Source organism: Pleurodeles waltl, chromosome 5 (genome assembly GCF_031143425.1).
Source record: "Pleurodeles waltl isolate 20211129_DDA chromosome 5, aPleWal1.hap1.20221129, whole genome shotgun sequence".
NCBI lineage: Eukaryota > Metazoa > Chordata > Amphibia > Caudata > Salamandridae > Pleurodeles > Pleurodeles waltl.
This window is the reverse complement of record NC_090444.1, coordinates 618390183-618412334: the sequence shown is the minus strand read 5'-3', so window position 1 is coordinate 618412334 and position 22152 is coordinate 618390183. Positions and strand designations below refer to the sequence as shown.

Below are 22152 nucleotides of genomic sequence, written 5' to 3'. Positions count from 1 at the left end.
TACCTCCACCTTGTACCACGTTAGCGATATATATTTTTTACACTAATGTGGCCCAATGAGGCCAAAATTCTTGCGCCATATTTACAAAGTGGTGCAATGCATGCATTGCGCCACTTTGTAACCCTTTGCACTACATTATACTTGAGCCAGGTATAATGCATGTAAAGGGGGTGTTCCCCCATTAGGGGAGGCAAAACAATTGCACAATTAAATCTAACAGATTTCCTTGCATCAATTTTTATGGCACTTTTAACGCCTGCTCTGAGCAGGCGTTAAAAGGGGGCTTCCATTATTTATGATGGGCCCCTATGTACTCTGCAGGTGTAGCACCACTATTTTGGCACTATTCTTGCAGAGTACATCGATAGCGTCAATAAAAATGATGCTATTGCCACCTACCCTGCGCCATGGAGCGCCGTATCTTAGATATGGCGCACCCATGGTGGCAGTAAGGGGACGCTAATGGGCGCAAGGAAAGTGGCGCTGCACTTGGTGCAGCACCACTTACCTTAAATATGCCCCTAAGTCTTTTATTTTAGGGAGCAAGTGTACCATGTTAGAGCTTCAGCTGAGGAACCAACAGATTTATTTCTTTTGATGTGTGTCTCTAAAAGTGCAGCCTCAAAAATTAGAACTTGGTTTATGAAGGATTGTTTCATACCTGAAACAATTTAAGAGTGTAGTAAGACAGGGAAGACATCGTTCAGATTGTTTTAACACATGCTTTTCATTAGCTTAAGTCAGTTTTACTATCGTTTTAGGCCAGAAGAGACAGGTATTATGAAGACTCCTCTGTAAATTAGGTTTGATTAATAAAGAAAAAAATGTTCAGGTATGTTTTTCCTGGCTATAAACAGTTTTCAGACTGACTTTACGCGCAACAATCTTTCCTAAACCAAAGTCATTAGAACAACTGCACAATTTTCCTCTTTATTGGTCCTAGTCGTCATTTTTTAAATTAGTCTTGATTATTCCATTCCAATATTTCAAACTTATTTTTTCCAAAAAATATATGTGTACACTGTTATTCCTCTTACAGTTACACCTATCTTTCAAAAAAACAAAGAAAAGCAGATCACTCACCATGGACACCCACGTGTTCTCAGGTGCCATTGGTGTGCGTAATAATCATTTTTGTTTCAAAATATCTTCTGTCATAAAATGTGTAGGTACAACCACATACAGCTGGAATTCACATGATTAATATCACCTTTATCACATACCTTGTTAATAACAATGAATAAAAATGGATGTATAAAGTACAACGGTGCTTCATTTGATCTAAAACACAATGTAAGATGCAAAATAAATTTCTCAAATTCACTTACCGACACAAACACATTTACTTCGGTTTCATTCAGTTGCACTTTCAAGGCAGTTTCTGTACCAAACAGGCCATAAAGTCTTCGAGACCAAGTCTGTGGTACGTTGTCTTTGTATTTTAATGAGCTGTATAAGGCAAATATTCTTTGTAAATCCAGAACCAGACAGCTGCAGTTGTATAAAATGACGCCAAGTTCCTTCATCTGCAAAATTAAAAGTTTAGAATTTTATAATGGCACATACTAACATGTAGTAACACATATAGAATATTTTAAATTGAAGCCTAAATGGAATGATCGGCCTATTCTGATGGGCTTATTCTAAAGGAAAGTAAAAAATATATGTTCAGATTACTAAACCTACAAATTATCTTTGAAATCTGTATGGAAAGCTGTGTCTGACTCTGGTTTCCAAAGCAGAATCCATCTGATTGCCATTCAGGATACAATTCTCTCTGTATGGTGTTCTCCAAGCCAGAGATCTCAGAATGCTGTGTAAAAATGCATATTTTTTCTTTATTTTTTGGCACAGGGAAAATGTTTTTCTCATGATGAAACCCCTTCCCTTGCACCCCCAACAAAATTGGGGGCGATCCATTCCCTTCCTACTCTGAAACTTTTATCATGCCGGAACCTTGCCGCAGTACATTTCTGAGCTTTTCCATGCTGAAAATGGGAATGTGAGATGTTTGTAAATGCCCACAGACCTCCTAGTCTGTGTATAATCACGAATCTTTAAAATTAAAATTAAAATTAGATCAATGGCAAGGCCAACCTCTACAATTCTACCTTGGAGCATAGTTGTGAAATAAGCACCTTTGAAGAAAATCACGTGTTAACAAAACATCTGTCATTCCATCAGGAAACACACATGAAGTGTAGTGAATATGCCCACACATTCAAACTTTTGATCCAAACTGTCATAAGCAGGCCTTTCCTCATGGAAAGGCCTGCAGAATTCTCCAACACTAGCCAACTTGTATGGCATGTGTCCAAAGGAGGTGTACCCTCTATCACAGCTTCCTTGCCAAATAATACAATGTTATAGAAGTTTATTAGGAAAAATAAATATTTACAATTTGTGCTTCTTTATAAAAGAAATCCATTGTTCAATTTTTCACACTATTTTATCACCTACTTCAGATGAAATGACAACGTTGCGGAACACTCCTCAACAACATAAAAAAAGCTCCATAGTTTATTGGGTCTGTGTTTAACGAAACAACTGTCAATTAAAAATTAGTTTAATTACAATAAATAGAGTGGGCTTGGTTCCATATAGAGAAGTATTTCCCACCTCTCACCTTATGTTATTGGCTGCTTTGTGTCTCATTCTGCATCCTATGGACTGCTTGCACTGAAATGAAAGGGCGGCCTATTTTACATTGCAAATAAAAGCTGAGTCATGAAGCACGAAGGGGCATATTTACAAGAATGTGGCACATCAGTCCTGATGTGCCACTTTTCTTGCATCGCTGCTGCCCCACCTAAAGACACCATGGTTGTGTTATATTTACAATACGGCACACCATGGCAGTCATTAGGACAAAAGTGTCAACATTTTTATGCTATTATGGCACTTGCAGCACTAGCGTCAACAATTTTGATGCTAGTGCAACAAAGCTCAGTGAGGCCCATTGAATAAAATGGGTGCATCATTTTAACGTCTGCTGTGAGCAGACAATAAAAATGACAGGATAAATGGCACAGTGAAATGTTGTAAATTTCACTGCGCCATTTTTTCGGGCCTTTCTGCATTGGAACACCCCCCTTGCATACATTATGCCCGATGCAGGCATAATGTGGCACAAGGGGTTTCAAAGTTATGCAATGAAAGCATTGCATCTAGGATGACCAGACGTCCTGGATTTCCTCGGACAGTCCAGATTTTCAGAGGACTATCCCGGTGTCCCAATGCTTTTGTTCAATTCACATAAATGTCCCTGTTTTTGGGGCAAGGGTCAGGTCAACCTGCGAACGCTTTTGTTAATTTGAAATAAATGTCAACCTGCGCATCAGAATTCACATGCACCTCTAGAGTCTTAAATACTTCTGCTGCCAGCCCGTGTGTGTGTGTGCATGTATGTGTGTGTGTGTATAAACACACACACACACACACTCTCGCTCTCTTTTACATGACAGGCAGATATAAAAGTGAGACTGAAGGCTTTAGTCCTATTTTTAGGTGTAACCTGTCCCGGTCTTTCTTTTCAAAATCTGGTCACCCTAATTGCGCCACTGATTGCAAGGGGGAGAAGCCACCTGAGCTTAAAAAAAAATGATACTATGGTGGTGCAAGGTGGCACTAGGGGCTTGTAAATATGCACCTTAATCCTTTAGTTCAATGATGCATTACATATATTATGCACTAGTTTTTTTATTTTTTTTCTGTACAGAAAACTATTTCAGTCAAGAGTCAGTATGCAAACTATAACTATTGGCTTTGTCAAATCCTAATTTCTTCTGTCACTGTCTGAAGGTAAGGGTGGGCTAAGTTTCTAATACGTGAGAAAAGTCTTGTTGTCCTACTCCTTGTTTGCAGTTTTACACTTTTTCTACATATAAATCTGACATTGTTTTCCTTGCAAACTGACCATAGTTCCTTGTAAGTACTGGCTCATGCAGAGTACTGAATTGACTTTGAAACGGTTTTCCTTGCTATTTTGGAACTGCATGAATGTGGGAGATTTCTTTTTAATCATACCAGCTCATAAGGGGTTCTAATGTCCACATTTCAAAGAGAAACTCCACATGCACAAAAGCGCACAGAATATAAGTATTAAGGTATTAACTAAATTAACAGAAAATCTTTGAGGAAATCTTTGTTAATCTACACACTCCTATTAGTAGTAGATCAACAATCGAGTGAGGATTTTTGATAAGGGTTTAGTTGAGATCTAGTACACAGGAAGATATATATTTTTTATAATAACATAATCACTTTGACAAACCACTACATATTTTAGAGATATTTTCCACTGGTAATATTGCCAACAGTAATTAACGCATTTCCAAAATATGAAACTGACAGTCCATCACCAAGAAAATAAGATTTATCATGCAATGAACTCTACTAGCAGTCTCCTTCCCTATGTTTGCCACACCAAGTTGCATTTCCCCACTTGTTTTGCCTACTGTGCAATTCATCCTGCTCATTGCTCAGTGCTCACCCTTCTTTCTCTTAGGGGTATTGTTGGACCTGGGCCTTCTACAGGGTCATCCCTGATGTTTTGCCTTTCCTTCCAATTTTTGCTGCATTTATTCTTTTGGCTTTAGGATTCCGGGCCCTTTACCACCGCTCACCAGTGCTAAAGTGCATGCGCTCTCTGGTTAAAACATGGTAACAATGACTTATCCACAATTGGCACATTTAATTTACTTATAAGTCCCTAGTAAAGTGCACTACATGTGCCCAGGGCCTGTAAATTAAATGTTACTAGTGGGCCTGCAGCATTGATTGTGCCACCCACTTTAGTAGCCTTTAAACATGCCTCAGGCCCGCCACTGCAAAGCCTGTAGGTGCAGTTTTAAACTGCCATGTAGTCCTGGAAAGTTAACCATCTTGCCAGTGCCAAACCTTCTTCTTTAAAACATATAGGTCAACCCCAAAGGTTGGCCCTCGTCAGCCCCAAGAACAGGGTGCAGTTTATGTAAAAAGTAGGACATGTTCTTTTAAGTTTTACATTCCCATTTAGTGAAAAACTATTAAATTTGTTTTTCACTACTGCAAAGCATATCTATCCCTTAGGTAAACATTCGGATTGCCTCATTACATTTTATAAGTGTAATTTATAATTGGGAAGAAATGGGACCCCCAAGGTTGGTGTCTCTAGAATCACAATTTAAAAAAACAATGTATGGGGAAGTCGGATTTTAAATTACAATATTGAAAATGCCACGTTTAGGAAGTTGGCATTTTCTTACTATAAATCATCTAGTGCCTTCTGCCTGTCTCTGAATACACGTCTGGGGTTGGTGACAGCTGGGCTCTTGATTACTCATTTCAGAAAGTCACACGAAAAGGGAGCTTAGGTGTGACTGAGTGGCAAGCTGCATGTAGAGGGGCCATCCTGGGCAGGATGGGAGGGAGGAGCAGGCACACCTTAATGGGCTGGGACCTGATGCCTCACAAAGGGCTGCATAACCCCCTTTAGTTTGTCTGCAACCAGGGCAGGAAAGGCAGGAACTTTTTGCACTGCAAAGTCCTGTCTTTGAAGTCTCCCCCAGTTCAAAGGCACAGCTGGGTTTACAAACTGGACTTCTGAACCTACTAAATCAGTACACTTCTGGACCTGTGGATACTCTGCCAGGAAGAAGGATTGCTGGGCTGCTGAAGGTATTGTCCCTCTGCTGCATTCTGCTGGACTCTTCTGGACTCCTGCTCTGATGTGCTGGCCTGCTGCCTGCTTCCCTCCTTGCCTGGTAATGAGAAGGACTGGGCCTCCATCCCAGAGCCAGAGTGACTTCAAGGGCTTGCTGGCTTGCCTCCTGTTCTTCTGAAGTCTCAGGGACACAAAATACTTCCAACACCTCTGCTACAGCTCTTGGACCCATCTTCAACTAGCTGCTGTCCCCCAAGAGCTGCCCCTCCAATGTTGGGACCTTGATAGTGATTTTGTGGCTCCTGAAATCAGGCTTATGGACTCTGTGCGACCACGAACGGGCCCACTCTCACAGGAACTGTGCTGCTTGCACAAAGAATCAGAGCCAGCCACCCCACGTTTGTCTCTTCGCACAACAAGCATCATCACCCATGACCGTCAGGCTCCAGTCCACCTATCCGAGTCACCTGGCTGACTCTTAGTGCCTGCAGACCACTGCCAGTGACACTCTCTGTGCTCCCGGCAAACTTCTTCCCTGCTAATGGGACTCTTGGATCAACGTTGAGAAGGTAAAACTTCAGCAGCACTTGTCTGGGACAGTATCCGTCCCATGTTTCATTGCAGTCTGCCTGAACTTTTGGATTTAACCCGGTCTAGCATGACTAGATATTCCCCAGTGGCGTTTCATGCTTTTAAGCACTATATTACATCTTAATCTTCAAAAATTCATATCTCAATTTTTACTTATTGGATTTTTGCCCTTTTGGTCTTGTTTCATTCATTAACTTAAACTCTATTAGTTTTTAACCTGATGTGAAACATTTATGTGTGGTGTCTCACTGTTTTACTGTTTTGAGAGTAGCACTTATACTTTACACATTGCCTCCTAAGTTAAGCCTGCCTGCTCTGTGTCAAGCTCTCAGAGAGTGAGCACAATTTAATTTATGGTGTGTATCTGATGTACCCTGACTAGGAATGGGGTTCTTGCTTAGACACGGTGCATACCTCTGCCACCCAGAAACCCAATGTCTAATAGGTATCATTTTAGCAGGAGAAGCAAGCATCAACCAGCAGAAGCATCGTTCTAAGAAAGGTGTCATGAAACAAGGCTTGTCTATGGAAGGACAGAAGTAACATGAAGAAGACATTTTTTTTTTAAATGGGAGGACTATTGAAACATTTTAAATGTTAAATCCTTCCAAGCTAAAATCTGTGTGTGACCTGCAGGCCACCAGTTTTAATCCCAAGACGGCCAGCAGAGTTTTTTTTTTATCCTTTATAGGCAAACAAATGAAGCAAATCACTTCATTGAGAGTCATTTATTAGGCTTAGAAAGAGCAGAACTGTAATATTAATAAACATTTAAAAGAGAGATATTATTTGTCAGTAATCGGAGTTGGAGAGTCCCATGGCTAAAAGAGATACTGAGACCCACTTGTAACAAATGAGGTCTCTTCATTGGTGTCCAGGGACCTCTGTACTGAGGAACCTTTAAATGGGAACCAAGTTCCCCTTTTTAGCACTTGACTTTCAAGGCAGGAGATCAGAACAGTGGCTAGAGACTCCACATTCAGAACCAACACTTAATAAATTACTGTCCAGTCAATGCTTTTTCTTATAAAATGGAAAAGTGATTTATTACACATAGTACTAAATACACAAAAAAATTACAAATGTATATAAACATGCCAGGTGCAAATGTCTATGGTGACAGCCTCTAACAGGCCTCACAACCAACAAGGGCACACACTAAAGACAGATTCCACAGATCAGGTAACCCTCTATGTGAATCAGATACCTCCTGCACTTGAAGACACCTCTAAGAGTCTACACAGCAGGACGCCCTGAACCCTAAAGCCACAGTACAGCCGCTACATACTTAATACAATATGGTGGGTGCAATCAATAAAAAGCAGGCAATTGGCTTTGTGAGGGCATTGCCACAATAATTAAGGCAGAATTATAAGATCAAATCACAATGCAATGTATATTAAAACTTTTCAAAGGGGTGCCACCTCTCAATAACATTTAGTAAGAGTTTTAATAACTCATTGTTGCTATTGTCAGTTAAACCTTTACAGTCACTATAAAGCTGAATCAATCGATAGATGAGTGAATGAATAAATGAATTACGAGTTTTATTAAGCACAACATTTCCCCAGAAGAGTCTTGGCGCTGTGCAAGACAGGGAGTGGTGGAGCTCAATTATCAGATTGCTGAACAAAGAGCCAGGTTTTCAAAGATTTCCTAAATATGTAGAGAGATGGAGCTGCTTTTAGATTATAAGGAGATGCTTCCAGTGTAATGTGGACCTAAAGAAACTTCTGCTACGCTAGAATGAATGTTTGGTAGATGGCACCACCAAATACAAGGTAGAACTGGAGCACAGAGTCCTCCAAGGCATGCACCACCTCAGAATCTTCTTCTTCTTCTTGAAGTAGGTAGGGCCTTGCAGACGAAGAGTCTTATAGGCTGTGCATAAAGCCTTGAAGATGACACATTGTTTAACTGGCAGTGAATGCAGATTACTTATGGCTGCTTTCACTGAATGAGGTTTAGAGATTTTCATGAGGAACCGAGCAGCACCATTTTGAAAAGTTTGTAGTTTCTTTAACGAACCTTTGGGTATCTCTGAATAAAGACAATAATGGTTATCCAGTCTTACAAAAAAAAGTGCAATGACCACAGTTATTAAAAGATCGAAAGGTATACATTTTTTTATTTTTGTAATCATTCTAAGAGCATGGAAGGAGGATGAGGTGACATTATTCCTTTGACTTTTGTATTTCACTTCATTATCCAGTAATACCTTGGGATTTTTAACCTTTGAGGTGGGTGTTGGAAGAGTTCCCAGATCCGATGGCCACCACGCCGGGACCAAAAAGATGGGGTTATTTCTGAAAAGAATAACTTCAGTCTTTGAGGAGTTCTGTTTCAGACAATTATAGTCCATCCTTTTACTTACTGCACCAATCCAGTTCCTAGATAGGTCACTTGAGTGGACATCATTTTTTGAAAGTGAGACTGCTATCTGCGTATCATCAGCATACCATGCTACTAATAGACCAGATGATTTTATGAACGCAGCCAATTGTGTTACATACAGGTTGAACAGCATTGGGCTAAATGCCAATCCCTGCAGAAATCCACTAGGTACAGAATAAGGTTCTGAAGTGAACTCTCCTACGGACACTGATTGTCGTCATCCCAAGAGTAATGACTGCAGTAGGTCTAGTGCCTAGCCATCTATCCCAGGGTATGAATACGGTCAACCAAAAGATCATGGTCAATCAACCAAAAGATCATGGTTGACCATATCGAAAGATGCTGAGAGATCTAACAGGATGAGGGTGGCATTTCCGCCTCCATCGAATGCCACTCTGATTTGCTCAGTCGCCACTAAAGCTGGCAACGGACTTCGAGATATGGGTTCCTGAATGCCAAAACCATAACAATAAAAGTCCCAACTCCTAAGTACACGAAAAAACACTCCCGGAGACAATCAAATAATTCTTTATATATTTAACGATAAAATATACAATAGCAAATACCATACTAAACAACAAAGCACCAGAGACAGGCATGTTAAGTACTCATAGTTATGTTAAAACACCAATTAGCAGCAAATCAAGAAGTCCACATTAGGGAGCGGCTCGCATCCCGTAACAATTAAACAAGAAGCTGATAAAACTGTAAACCGTCAACAACTCGGTCACTGAGTATAACAGCACCTAAAAAAGCGTTACCAAATCTCTAAATGGCAAGTGTAGATCGTATTTTGACTGCTCCTGACAAAAGACGAGTAAGGTTAAAACATACAAAGTCTATCGCCATCATTTGTAAAAAGGTCATTGTCGGCCAGACCTGAATGAAATTCTTCTCTCTCAATAGGGGTAAATTGTACTTATGATGTAGATCTGAGAAATTCCCACAAAACTTGACAAAAGGAAACATATCCTGGTGTGATATAAAGTCATCCGTACATGCCCCTGCATTTTCTGTTCGATTTTATCCCTTCGTTTAAGTCAACAGACAAAGTATCAGGTTAGCTTATATCTTGTTAACAAATAACTGGGGTTTGGATTAGTCACTACCAACAAGTAAGGTTCAGTGGACAGGGTGGTTTTCAATAAGGCATGTGTAAGAACCAGTAGTTTACTCGGATCCATTGTTCTCTCTTCTATACAAGGGGCATACGTTGCCTTTTCCTCCACGTCAAATTGGCTCTCACAAGATTCTGGAGAATTGTATAATTCCGGCGAACCCGGTTCAGTAAATGCTGATTTGATAAACTTCAACTAAGGGATTTTGCTTCCCTACTCCAGATTCATGCAAACTCTCAGAATTCCCCGGTTGAGCCCTTTCTCTGTATTAACGAAACTGAAATCCATTTTACTATTGGTCGCAAAAACTAGCAGGTCAGAAATGTGTCCAATGCCTAATTCATCCTGTAAACAATGAGAAGGGGGTGGATTGAGGTAAGGATAACAAAAGCATTAAACACTCTCTACTAATTGCAATTCTGGGGCATCTATGTAACCCCAAATGGCTCTACCCTACCTGACTGCTGAAATACATTTTAATTCATAGATATTAATAAACACCTTGATGGGATTGTTGCCAATTCTTGAGGCGAATGTAAAAAGTGCTGATGCAGTCTTGGCCATCAAGTCTCTTTTTGCAAACAGAAGGGGAAACCATGACCACCTATCGTGATATGAAAAGGCCCCACTAAGATGATTTTACAGTCTTCTAAAACATAGGGGGTCATTCCGACCCTGGCGGCCAGCGGTATGTTGGCGGTAACACCGTCAACAGGCTGGCGGTGTTCCGCCAGCAATTATGACCGTGGCGGAAAAGCCACGGTCATACCGCCGGCCCCTCCACTTTCTCGCCAGGCTTCCGCCTGGCAGGCATAATCCCAAGGGCAGCGGTGCAAGCACAGCTGCCCTGGGGATTATGAGTCCCCGACCGCCAGCCTGTCCGTGGCGGTAAACACCGCCATTGAAAGGCTGGTGGTAAGGGGACTGGGGGTGCCCCTGGGGGCCCCTGCACTGCCCATGCACTTGGCCTGGGCAGTGCGGTGGCCCCCAGGCATAGCCCCATCGCGCATTTCACTGCCCGAATTTCGGGCAGTGAAATGTGCGACGGGTGCTACTGCACCCGCTGCACATCAACATTGCCACCGGCTCTATTACGAGCCGGCGGCAATGTTGATGTGCCATTTCCGCTGGCCCAGCGGAAATGTCGGAATAGGGAGGCATGAATACCGCCGGCAATGGCGGTATTCTGTCTCCCCCGGCCTCGGCGGTCTGGAAAAAAGACAGCCGAGGTCGGAATGACCACCATAGTGTCTCATTTTAGTGGGCCTTAGACTAACAACTGTAATGTGAGATTTTTTATAATTAGTGTTCAAGTCGAAATTCTCTCTGAGACATAACTTCTGGTATCCGGGAGACAAGGGTGGCACTTTCAAATTCAAAATAATGCTTCATTCTACTTATGGAAAGCCTTAATGCGACTCCTAGGTCTCCCCCCTTCCAACACCACCACTTTTCGTCACAGTGCTGTGCCTTCGTGGTATACTGCACCAAATATGCAGAGTTTTATTGGCCTTTATAATGCCTTATGGGGCACTCCACTAGTCCCATAGGAATTTCTTTGAGGCTGCAGAGGGCCTCGCTCCTTTCATTTTCCAAGTGAAATGCACTCTGAGCACTTTTTTTTCTAATTCATGCCCAGCTTGTTGTATGGCCTACCAGCATTTGATGTTGGTGTGACTGCTTGTTAGCTTAAGCTTGTGTGGCCAGCAGGGACAGCCTTCCACTATGGCAGAGGAGCCTTGTCCCACTGCTGAAAGCAGAAAAATAAAGTGATATTAAAAGTATTTTACTATCACTTTATTGTTTCTGCTCTCTTAGGGTGTGGCCAGCATCCTCTGTGTCAGCACAGGGAGGAGTGGTATGTGCCCCTCTAAGTGTGCATGTCAGTTTGGCCTGCTGTCTGAGGCCAGCCAAACTGACATGAGCTCTCCACCCAACTTTGTTGCACAGCTGGGTAAAGACCAAGCGCAGTCTCCCACTCCAACCCGCTGTGGCATTTCAGCCCACTAAGGCCAATCCTGGCGGTTCTCTCACACTGGACAAGAGCATGAGAGAAGTCTCGCGATTGGGTGGGGAGGGGATGAAGAAGAGGAAGAAGTGAAGACTTTACCTAGATGGTGGGAGCAGTGGAACACCGAGGCGGCAGAAACGTTTTTCTTTTTTCATTGCCCTGCGCGCTGGCCCCTACCTCTTCCTGACAGCAGCCGCTACTGGTGGCCAGCCTAGTTTCCTACCATTTGGCTTGTCTACTGCCGACTGTGAAGCTGTCAACAGCATTTCTCTCAGCTGCCTCATGACAGCACAGATGAGAAACTGATCATGGGGTGCTCCTCACCCTCCAGACACATGCACAGAAAACAGGAAAGCTACATTGCTCTGCACTCTGGCCTATTACGACATGTTTGCATCCCTACGCTATTATTTCACCAAGACTCTGGCCTCTTACCCTGAAATCGCTACTACAGACTTCATTTGAAAAGGGGACAGTGGGAGTTACCACTCTAAATCATTTTACCACAGTTTACAGTGAGTGAGATTTAGTCAGTAAGAATCACTCACAAGAGAGATTTTAAAACCGGGTCACACAAAAATAAAAAAATCCAAGAGCTATACGGATCAGAATCCCATTTTTCACATCATTGTAACGAGGATGAGGGTGAAATGGAGTTACTCAAAAATGCTTAAAAAAGAAAAGTATGAGTGATAGTCTTAGTGAAAGACAGATCTTGTAATTAAGGCTCTCATTAGGTATAGTGTATGTCAGTGCCACCTGGCAGTAAAACTACCTTCTATTAGAAGATACAAAGGCCCATATTTATACTTTTTTTGCACTGCATTTGCGTCACTTTTTGATGCAAAAGCGGTGCAAACTTACAAAATACAGTTGTATTTTGTAAGTTAGGGCTACTTTTTCGTCAAAAAATGACTCAAATGTGGCGCAAAAAAAGTATCAATATGGGCCAAAGTGCCATTTTATATACACTGGGGGTAAATGCTAGATGCTGCTGTCAATAGGGATATAGGGGCATATTTACATGACCCTAGCGCCACCTTGTGCCGCCCTAGCACCATTTTATTTTAATGCTAAGGCGGTGTTAAGGAGGCCTGCCTACTGCCTCGTATTTACAAAGACATACAGGTGGTCATTCTAACCCTGGCGGTAAAAACCGCCAGGGCGAATGACCGCGGTAGCACCGCCAACAGGCTGGCGGTGCACCGCTGGGCATTCTGACCGCGGCGGTTCAGCCGCGGCCAGAAACGGAAAGTCGGCGGCGTACCGCCGACTTTCCGCTGCCCTTGAGAATCCTCCATGGCGGCGGAGCGCGCTCCGCCGCCATGGGGATTCTGACACCCCCTACCGCCATCCTGTTCCTGGCGGGTCTCCCGCCAGGAACAGGATGGCGGTAGGGGGTGCCGAGGGGCCCCCGTAAGAGGGCCCCAAAAAGAATTTCAGTGTCTGCCTAGCAGATACTGAAAATCGCGACGGGTGCTACTGCACCCGTCGCACTCCAGCAACTCCGCCGGCTCCATTCGGAGCCGGCTTCATCGTTGCTGGGTCTTTCCCGCTGTGCTGGCGGGCGGCCTTTTGGCGGTCGCCCGCCAGCACAGCGGGAAAGCCAGAATGGCCGCCGCGGTCTTGTGACCGCGGTGCGGTCATTTGGCGGTAACCGCATGGCGGGCGGCGCCCGCCGCCCGCCGCGGTTAGAATCACCGCCACAATGCTTCCATTGCCCCACTTTGTAAACCCTTGCTCCAAATTATGCCTGCGCAAGGCATAATGTATGCAAGGGGGGGCGTTCCTACCCGGGAGGCCCAAAAACATGGCGCAGTGAAATTTAAAGTATTTCACTGTGCCATTTTTTGCATCATTTTTAAGTCCTGCTCAGAGCAGGAGTTAGAATGACACATCCATTTTAATCAAAGGGCATCCCTGTGCTTTGCTGCACTAGCGTCAACATTTTTGAAGCTAGTGCAGTGAAGTGCCACATTAACGTCGAAAATTCTGACGCTATTGTCCTAACAACCGCCATGGTGCACCGTATTGTAAATACAGCGCAACCAAGGTGTCATTAGGCGGGGCAGGAGCGAGACAAGAAAAGTGGCGCATCAGGACCCATGCCCCACTTTATTGTAAATATGCCCCACACTGCCAGGGGGAATTCCCACCAATGAACACTAGAGAGTGGGCAGGCAGGGAGAACCACTTATACATTGTGACCACAGTGCCTAAACAATACGCACAATTGCATCAATCTTTTGAGAGCTCTGTAGTGTTTCATGTGTAATGAAAGGCCTATGCCTGTATATAAGATAAATCCATTGTTTCTGTTTCCCACTACCTCGAAGAAAACAACAATCTTGACCCCTCTCAATCCGGATTCCGCAAGAACCACAGCACGGAAACCGCCCTCATCGCATGCACTGATGACATTAGGACTAAAGTCGTCAAAGGCGAGACCGTCGCACTCATCCTCCTAGACTTCTCCGCAGCCTTTGACACTGTCTGCCACCACACACTCCGCACACGCCTCCACAACATAGGAATTTGTCACAAAGCCTTAGTCTGGCTCACCTCCTTCCTCACTGACCGGACCCAGAGAGTCCGCCTCCCACCTTTCCACTCCACCACCACCAAGGTCATCTGCGGAGTCCCCCAAGGGTCCTCTCTCAGCCCCACACTCTTCAACATTTACATGATCGCCCTAGCCAACATCCTCCGATCACACGAAATCACCATCCTCTACTACGCAGATGACACCCAACTCATCCTCTCCCTCACCCGCAACCCCACCACCGCCAAAACCAACCTGCACGCAGCTCTTCTCGACACCGCCAACTGGATGACAACTAACCACCTCAAGCTTAATGTCAACAAAACCAAGATCATCATCTTCGGCCCCAACAAAACTATATGGGATGACTCCTGGTGGCCCACCGCCCTAGGACCCGCACCCACCCCCGCAAACCATGCACGCAACCTCAGCATCATCCTGGACCCCTCCCTCTCCATGACACAGCAAATCAATGCTCTTACCTCCTCCTGCTTCCTCACACTCCGCACTCTAAAAGAATCCTTCAAATGAATATCCACAGAGACCAGGAAGACAGTCACCCATGCACTTATAAGCAGCAGACTAGACTACGGTAACGCCCTCTATGCCGGCACCACACTCAAACTCACACACAAACTCCAGAGAATCCAGAAACAGCCACGTGCCTTGTCCTTGGCCTCCCCCGCCACAAACAAATCTCACCACACCTCAAAACCCTTCACTCCCCATAATCAAGAGAATCACATTCAAGATCCTCATCCACGCACATAAATCCCTCCACAACACCGGCCCTACATACCTCAACGAAAGAGTGAACTTTCACACTCCCACCCGCAACCTCCGATCAGCCAACCTCGCCCTAGCCACAGTCCCCTGCATTCAACGCACCACCAAAGAAGGCAGGTCCTTCTCCTACCTCGCCCCCAAATCCTGGAACTCCTGCCCCATCAACCTCCACAAAACCAAAGACCTCCTGCTCTTCAGAAAGAACCTCAAAACATGGCTGTTCGACCAGTGACCCTTCTAACCCCCCCCCCCAAGCGCCTTGAGACCCTCAAAGGTGAGTAGCGCGCTTTATACATTTTTTGATTGATTTTATGATTGATTGATATTCGCCAGTGTGCTCAGGTATACAATGGTGTGTCTCTACAGTTTGGATCTCCATACTAAGACCCACAAATAGGGGCCAGCAATAGCTCTATCCCTGTGCAGCCATGGTTTTTCTGATTCACTAGTGCTCCATTCTGTCAGTACCTGTAGTTGGCAAGCTCTGACGTACGTATCAAAATATGGGAGTGTCATGCCCCTTTATCTTTCAGTCGGCACAAAACTTTGTGGGCTACCCTTAGTCTCCCATTGTACCATATGTATTTTAAGAGCATGCTTTTCTGGGAGGTGAAAAAGGATTGTGAGATCAGAATGGGCAATGTTTGGAATGGATGGAGGAGTCTAGGTCACATATTCATCTTAACAGCACTGATGAGTCTAATCCAGGAGACCAAAATGGTTCCCCTCTTCTGCAAATCTCTGGGTGTCTCCCTAACCGTTGGTGTGGGATTGTTAGCATGTAAGCCTGTTATGATTGTGGCGATTTTGACTCCCAGGTAAGTGATGTAATTAAATTTACATTTTTCTTTATTAGCATTTGTCAAGACAAACAATGCAACAACAACAAATTGCCATGAGATGTACAAATCGTGTTGATACAGTCTATACAGCACACTGCACATCCTGGTTAGCAGATAAATTGAAAAAAGTACAAGTCTATCTGACATTGTAGGGTACTAGGAGCACAATAAAACACTTACAGAGCCCTTACATAAAGGAAATGTAGGATTTGCTGGACGGTTACCGATGTGAATATAGGGTGTGATTGAACATGGTCATAGGTTGGCCCATAGATAACATAATCATGGGGGGAGATAGAAATCCCTTCACACTGGGCTGTCATCTACTGCAATGGCAGCTGCCAGATGTGATTTGGAGGTCCTCTTGTGAAGCAAAGTAGCGAAGGGTCCCAAAATGTCCTTAGGGTGAGAAAGCTGATGCACCACTTCACAGAAGTTGGTCAGTTGTTCCTGACAATGCGCCACATTGCAGAACCAGGCCCTGGAGGAGGTGGTGGGTTTCCTACCCTAGTGCATGGCCCCTCTCCATTAAGCCAGCAGGAGTAGCATGGCAATAAGATGACGGTGTGTGTTGGGTACATCTGTAACATAGCCCAACAGACCCACCAAGAGGGTGAAGGGGGAAAATGGCTAGTGACATCTTCTGCAAATAGCATCACTTTGAGTTCTTCCCTCCCAAAATAAAAGCCCTTGATATCTTTTGATAGGGTGGCTGCCAGTGGCTCGATACTTAATAGAACATAAGGGATAAGAAGCATCCATGTCTTGTATGTCTTTGCAGCCATGTGGGGGAGAGCCCACATGTAGTTATATTGTAGAGGTGGGATTTTGATAGCCTGCAATCGCCCTGGTCTTAAACTTGGGTCCTATATCAAACTCATCTAGATCACAGGAAATTAATCTCTGATCTACTTTATCAAAGGATTTTTCAGCATCTAGGGTGGCCAATATAGTTGGTATTTGGTTTCTTTTGCACTTTCTCCACAAGATGGACCACTCTTCTCAGTTTGGCATGGGTTTACTTATTTTTGATTAAACCTGTTTGGTCTGGGTAGATAAGGCTAGGTAGTATGCTGCTGTTAGAAATGGGGTTTCTGGTTGGCTAGGGTATGCACCTCAGCCAGGCAGAATCTACCCACTCTAGTCAGTGCAAGGGAGTTACACGTCCAAGATAACCCCTGCTCACCCTCTTGGTAGCTTGGCACGAGCAGTCAGGCCTATCCCAGAGACAATGTGTAAAGCGTTTGCACAACACACACAACACACGTGACACAGTATCCCCATCACAAAGGAAACATAACACCAGATTATATGAAAATATACTGTATTGTACACAACACAATTATTAGACCAAACATCACATGTTAGTACTATCCTGCCATCTTTGCAGTTGTCAGAACGTTACACAATAGTTATTCTGCAAACTAGCAGTAGTCACATATAACACACAGGTTACTCAGTATTCTGCAACATAAGCAGTAGTCAGGAAACACGTTATTACACCAAAACACTTGTCATAAGAATATCATAAACGCCCATAGTAGGAACATTAGAAAATGGATGGCAAGTTATAAAAATATATTAGCATGTTATGCCCATAAAAGGAACATTTGAACACATATATAAAAAAAACATCATCAAACAGGTAAGTAATATATAAATCAGAAAAGTCTCTAGCAAGAACTTATGTTCTACATATTGGTCCTTAGTAAGTACCTCCAACATGAAGGCACCTCTAGTGCCCAAAGAACAAAGAAGGTGAACAATGGGGCCCCTGGCGCTCCTCTGCCCAAAACAGGGGCCTCCCTTACCCTTCAACCAGAGGAGGGTGGCACGCACCTCCTCCCATTCCTATACCGGCCCCTCTGGGGACCCGTGTTCACTAGAGGCCCCCAAGGCCTCACCCGGCCCTCACGAGGAGGGGCCAACGTCCTCGAGACAAGGTGGGAGGAGGGGGGCGCCACTCACCCCCTCTGACTTTGTAACAGGCCCCTCTGGGGGACCATGGGAGACCACAACTGCCAAAACCGGACCGCACGGGCCACACCAGGGAGTCCGGGACATCGTGGGAGCAGGGGAAGCCTCCATGAGGCTTCCTTTCCCGCTGCCTGGCAACAGTCTTTTAGCAAGGGGCCTGGTGGGGCGAGGTAACCTCCAATGAGGTTTCCTCTGTGCCTGACGGCTCTCACAGTGCTCGGCGGTCCGCCCGGCCGTCGAGAAGGGAGCAGGCACCAACGTAAGTGCCTGCCAGTGCCCCGGGGGCGCTCCACGGAGCGCACTTCTCCCCAGGGGCACGACAGGAGCGCTGGTGCTCCAGGTTTACTGAAAAAGGTTTCTTTGGGTGCCCCAGGGACACAGTGCAGCGAGCGCACTTGCGCTCAGGACAGCAGCTATCCCTGGGCTGCAGCGGTGATTTCTTTTGGGCAACAAAAATGGCGCTTCTCACAGCACGGTACACCAGCGAGGGGGGAGCGCTTCCAAGCGCTATGAAAATCCCCTAAAGGAGAGCGATCCCAAGTGCTTAGCTCCTGAATGAAGTGAAGCACCTCTCGTGCTTCAGGGTCAATGCAGGGGCAGGGGCCACTGCACCCTGCCCCTGGGGCAAAACGTTACCAGAAGAGGCCCACAGGTGGGGGGCCCAACAACAGGCCAGCACAAGGAGTATGTAGCAAGTGGCAAGTCCTCTTTAGTGACCAAGCAGGTCACAGGTCAGCACAGCAGCAGTCGTCCATGGCGGTTCCTGGTGAGTTCTTCCAGCAGTATGTGTCAAGGAGTCATCAAATTGTGGGGAAAATTCCCCTGTACTTATACTCAGTCCTTACAATGTTTTGCAATGGCAGGGAGAGGAGGTTCCAGCCAGTTACAACTGGTTCTGGGAGTGCCCCCTCTCTCCTTCAGCACAGGCTCCAAACATCAGTGGGGGATAAACAGCCCTATTGTGTGAGGCCATACAAATGTAGGTGTGCCCTGCCTCTCCCTTCTCTCAGCCCAGGAAGACTATTCAGTATACAGATGCACCTCTGTGACACCTCCACACTCCCTGTGTAAAGGCTGTCTGAAAAGTATGCACAAAGCCCCAACTGTCACTCTGCCCAGACGTGGATTGGAGTCAAGCTGCAAAACACCAGAGTCATAAGTGCAGATAAATGCGCACTTCATAGAAGTGGCATTTCTGTAATAGTAATGAAAAATACACCTACACCAGTAAGCAGCATTTATTATCACCATCACAACCATACCAAACATGCCTACGCTACCCCTCATAAATCAGACAATACCCCGTACACATAAAGCAGGACATTTCTAATGCAATCCTATGAGAAGGCAGCACTCACAGCAGTGAGACACTAAGTTAGGCTGTTTGTCACTACCAGGACAGGATATGCAACCTGGCACATGTCCTGCCTTCTACATACAGGCACCCTGCCCATAGGGCTAGCTAGGGCGTACCTTAAGGGTGACTTACATATAGTAAAAGGGCAGTTCTGGGCCTGACAAGTAAATTTAGATGGCAGGTCCATGAGGCAGAAAACTGTCCACACAGGCCCTGCGCTAGCAGGCATGAGACAGTATTGAAAGTCTACTATAGTGGGTGGTGCAAGCAGCGCTGCAGGCCCACTAGTAGTATTTAATTTACAGGCCCTGGGTATAGAGATACAACTGTACAAGGGACTTATAGGTGGATTAAATATGCCAAATAGGTATAAGCCAATCATACCAACTTTAGATGGGAGAGCACCTGCACTTTAGCACTGGTCAGCAGTGATAAAGTGCTCAGAGTCAACAGCGAGAGGTCAGAAAAACCAGGAGGAAGGAGGCAAAAAGACTGGGGATGACCCTGCATAGGGAAAAAAAAGTCCAACAGCTGTCTATTCTTGAGGCAAGGGTATTGGTATAGGTTTTTGCATTATTATTTATTAATGCTATGTTTCTGTATGACCTGCATAATCATGAGTCCTTGACAGCCTGGTTGGGTTTGGGCTCAGATGGGATCTAAAAGCCTTATAAAAGTTTCCCATGAGATCATCTGGCCCGGTGCTTTAGAGAGTTTAAGGGCCTTGATTGTTTTAGCTATTTTGTCTTCAGTTAAAGGTGCTTTTTGCCTGACTCTCTGGGCTTGTGAGATACATGATGGCTTACAGCTTTTTATGTAATCAATTTGGGCCTGCTCAGATTTGGCTTCTGCTGTATATAGTTTTGTGTACTAGGGGTTGAAAGCGAGCAGTCTGTCTTTTTCATTGGTAACAGTAGTATCATCTTCTAGGGTCAGTTCTTTAATGTACTTCCTCTCCTGCTTTACCATGAGGAAGTGGGCTAAGTGGGGTCTTACTTTGTTACTGTGTGCAGAGTATGCTTGATTGGGTAATACTAGGGAGAGTTCCACCTTGTTAGTGTCTACAGAGTGCATTTGCCCCTACCTGGAGGTGAGTATTTGTAAGTGTTAAAGGGAAAAACTATGCCAATATTCCTCCACTCAATCTTTTTGTTCCTTTTGTAAATGTTCCTTATGTTGCTGTCTAATTGTTTTGAGATGTGCAACCTTGCTGATACAGGTCCCCTGTACTTGAAGGTGTCCCAAAAGGTCAATGTTGAGGTTTAATTTTCCTGAAAGTAGGTAGTTATGAGGGCTGCCAACTCCTCTCTGATCACCAAGTCGCATAGGAGGAAGGGGTGAAAGGTTCATCTGCTCCTAGGTTGTCTTGAAGAGGACCAGTCTGGCACTAATGAAATTTAGGCATTGTCGGAGACTGCGATGGTGCCTATGGTGGCGCACTCACAGATGACAGCAGGAAATAGTTTATGAAGAAATAGTCTATTCATGAATATGTCCTGTGAACATGTGAGAAAAATGTGTAGTCTTTATTCTGCTCATGGACCTATCTCTATATCACCTGAAGGTCGAATTCCCCCATTCTGGTTTTCAGTTTTTTTTGGAGAATGCTCCAGAGTGGGTGGAGTGGGTGCCTGTTCTATCCTTGGTAGCACCCCATATCGCTTTAAAGTCTCCTATCAGCACTTTAAGCCCTTCCACAAAAATCACCAGTACCTCAATTGTTTTCTGTGTGTCATCTTGATGTGTATTGGGGCATAGATTACTGCGACAGTGAGGAAGCAGCCTTCTAGGGTGCCCGTAACTGAGCGGTATCTTCCATCGTTAATATTTTTACAGTCATGTTTCATGAATGGTAAGACCAGGTGTACGAACAGAGCTACATGATTGTGCTTGGAATTTTCCAAAGAGTAGAGTGTTGTCTGATAGTAGGTATGTCTAAATTTCCTCTCATCAGAGCCTTGTACTGTGGGTTTCTTAGAGTGTGATTATATCGTGGTGCAAGATTTTCATGTACTACCAGATCTTGGTATGCTTCTCAAGGGTGTGAATACCTTGACATTCAGTGAGAAAATCTTACCCATGGGTGTTTACTTTCTTAGTTCTAGGACTAGCTAATGTTCCCTAGTAAGGAAGGGTTACCAATGTGTCATTGTCAATATGTGTGCAGTATACTTTTGTGTTGTTCTCCCAAGGTGAGAGGTGTATCATGAGCGTGTCCTCTGTGTACCCTGATATCACCCCTCCACCTCCCCGTCCTCCTACTCAACAATAACTGAAAAAGTGTATACAACATGGAGTTGAATCTGACTGTCTATGTACAGGTCTGTTCCAGGGCCTGGAGTTCTGTATCCATGCACAGAGGGAGGATACTGTACCAGCTTGTGGCACCCTAACATGGTGCAAAGTATCTTCCAGTCCCTGTGGAATAAGTTCTAGTTCTATGCATATAATTCTGCTGTGTAGGCTGCAACAGCGTTAGAGTTTGTTCATTCCTTAAGACAGTGAGGCTGGTTTACGACGCCCCCCCCTCCAGGCCACCAGAGGGTTGCACCTCCAAGTTTTGTGGGTGTTTATCAGGCTTCAGTCCCCTTTTACCCCTGCGGCGCTGAGTCTACCATGGCATTATCCATCTATTGTCCTTCTCTGATGGGGCCCTTCTTTCTATGTGTTGCTTTGTCAACTCTGTCTCCAGGGTGGTGCTCAATGTCTGGGCTGCCTCTTCCAGGTCCAAGCACTGAAATGACCTCAGTTGCCATCACAGTAGGGTAGCCGGCACAACATCTTGAAAGAAGGATTAAGTGTGCCCATTGTTTGTAATTTGATTACTAACTCTGGCCACCTTCAGCACTGTTTCCTTACACTGAAAGTTGTGGGATTTCACCAAGATGCC

The 22152-nt window shown here is 44.7% G+C and overlaps 1 protein-coding gene across 1 annotated transcript in view; it reads right to left on the bottom strand.

The window, feature by feature from the left end:
* The window catches only part of PLD5 (phospholipase D family member 5), a 971514-nt gene that overhangs the window by 339695 nt on the left and 609667 nt on the right, over window positions 1-22152 (bottom strand). Inside the window, exon 6 of the mRNA XM_069236559.1 lies at window positions 1329-1526. Within this exon, the coding sequence (XP_069092660.1) occupies window positions 1329-1526 (198 nt within the window). The remainder of the gene's footprint in view (window positions 1-1328; window positions 1527-22152) is intronic.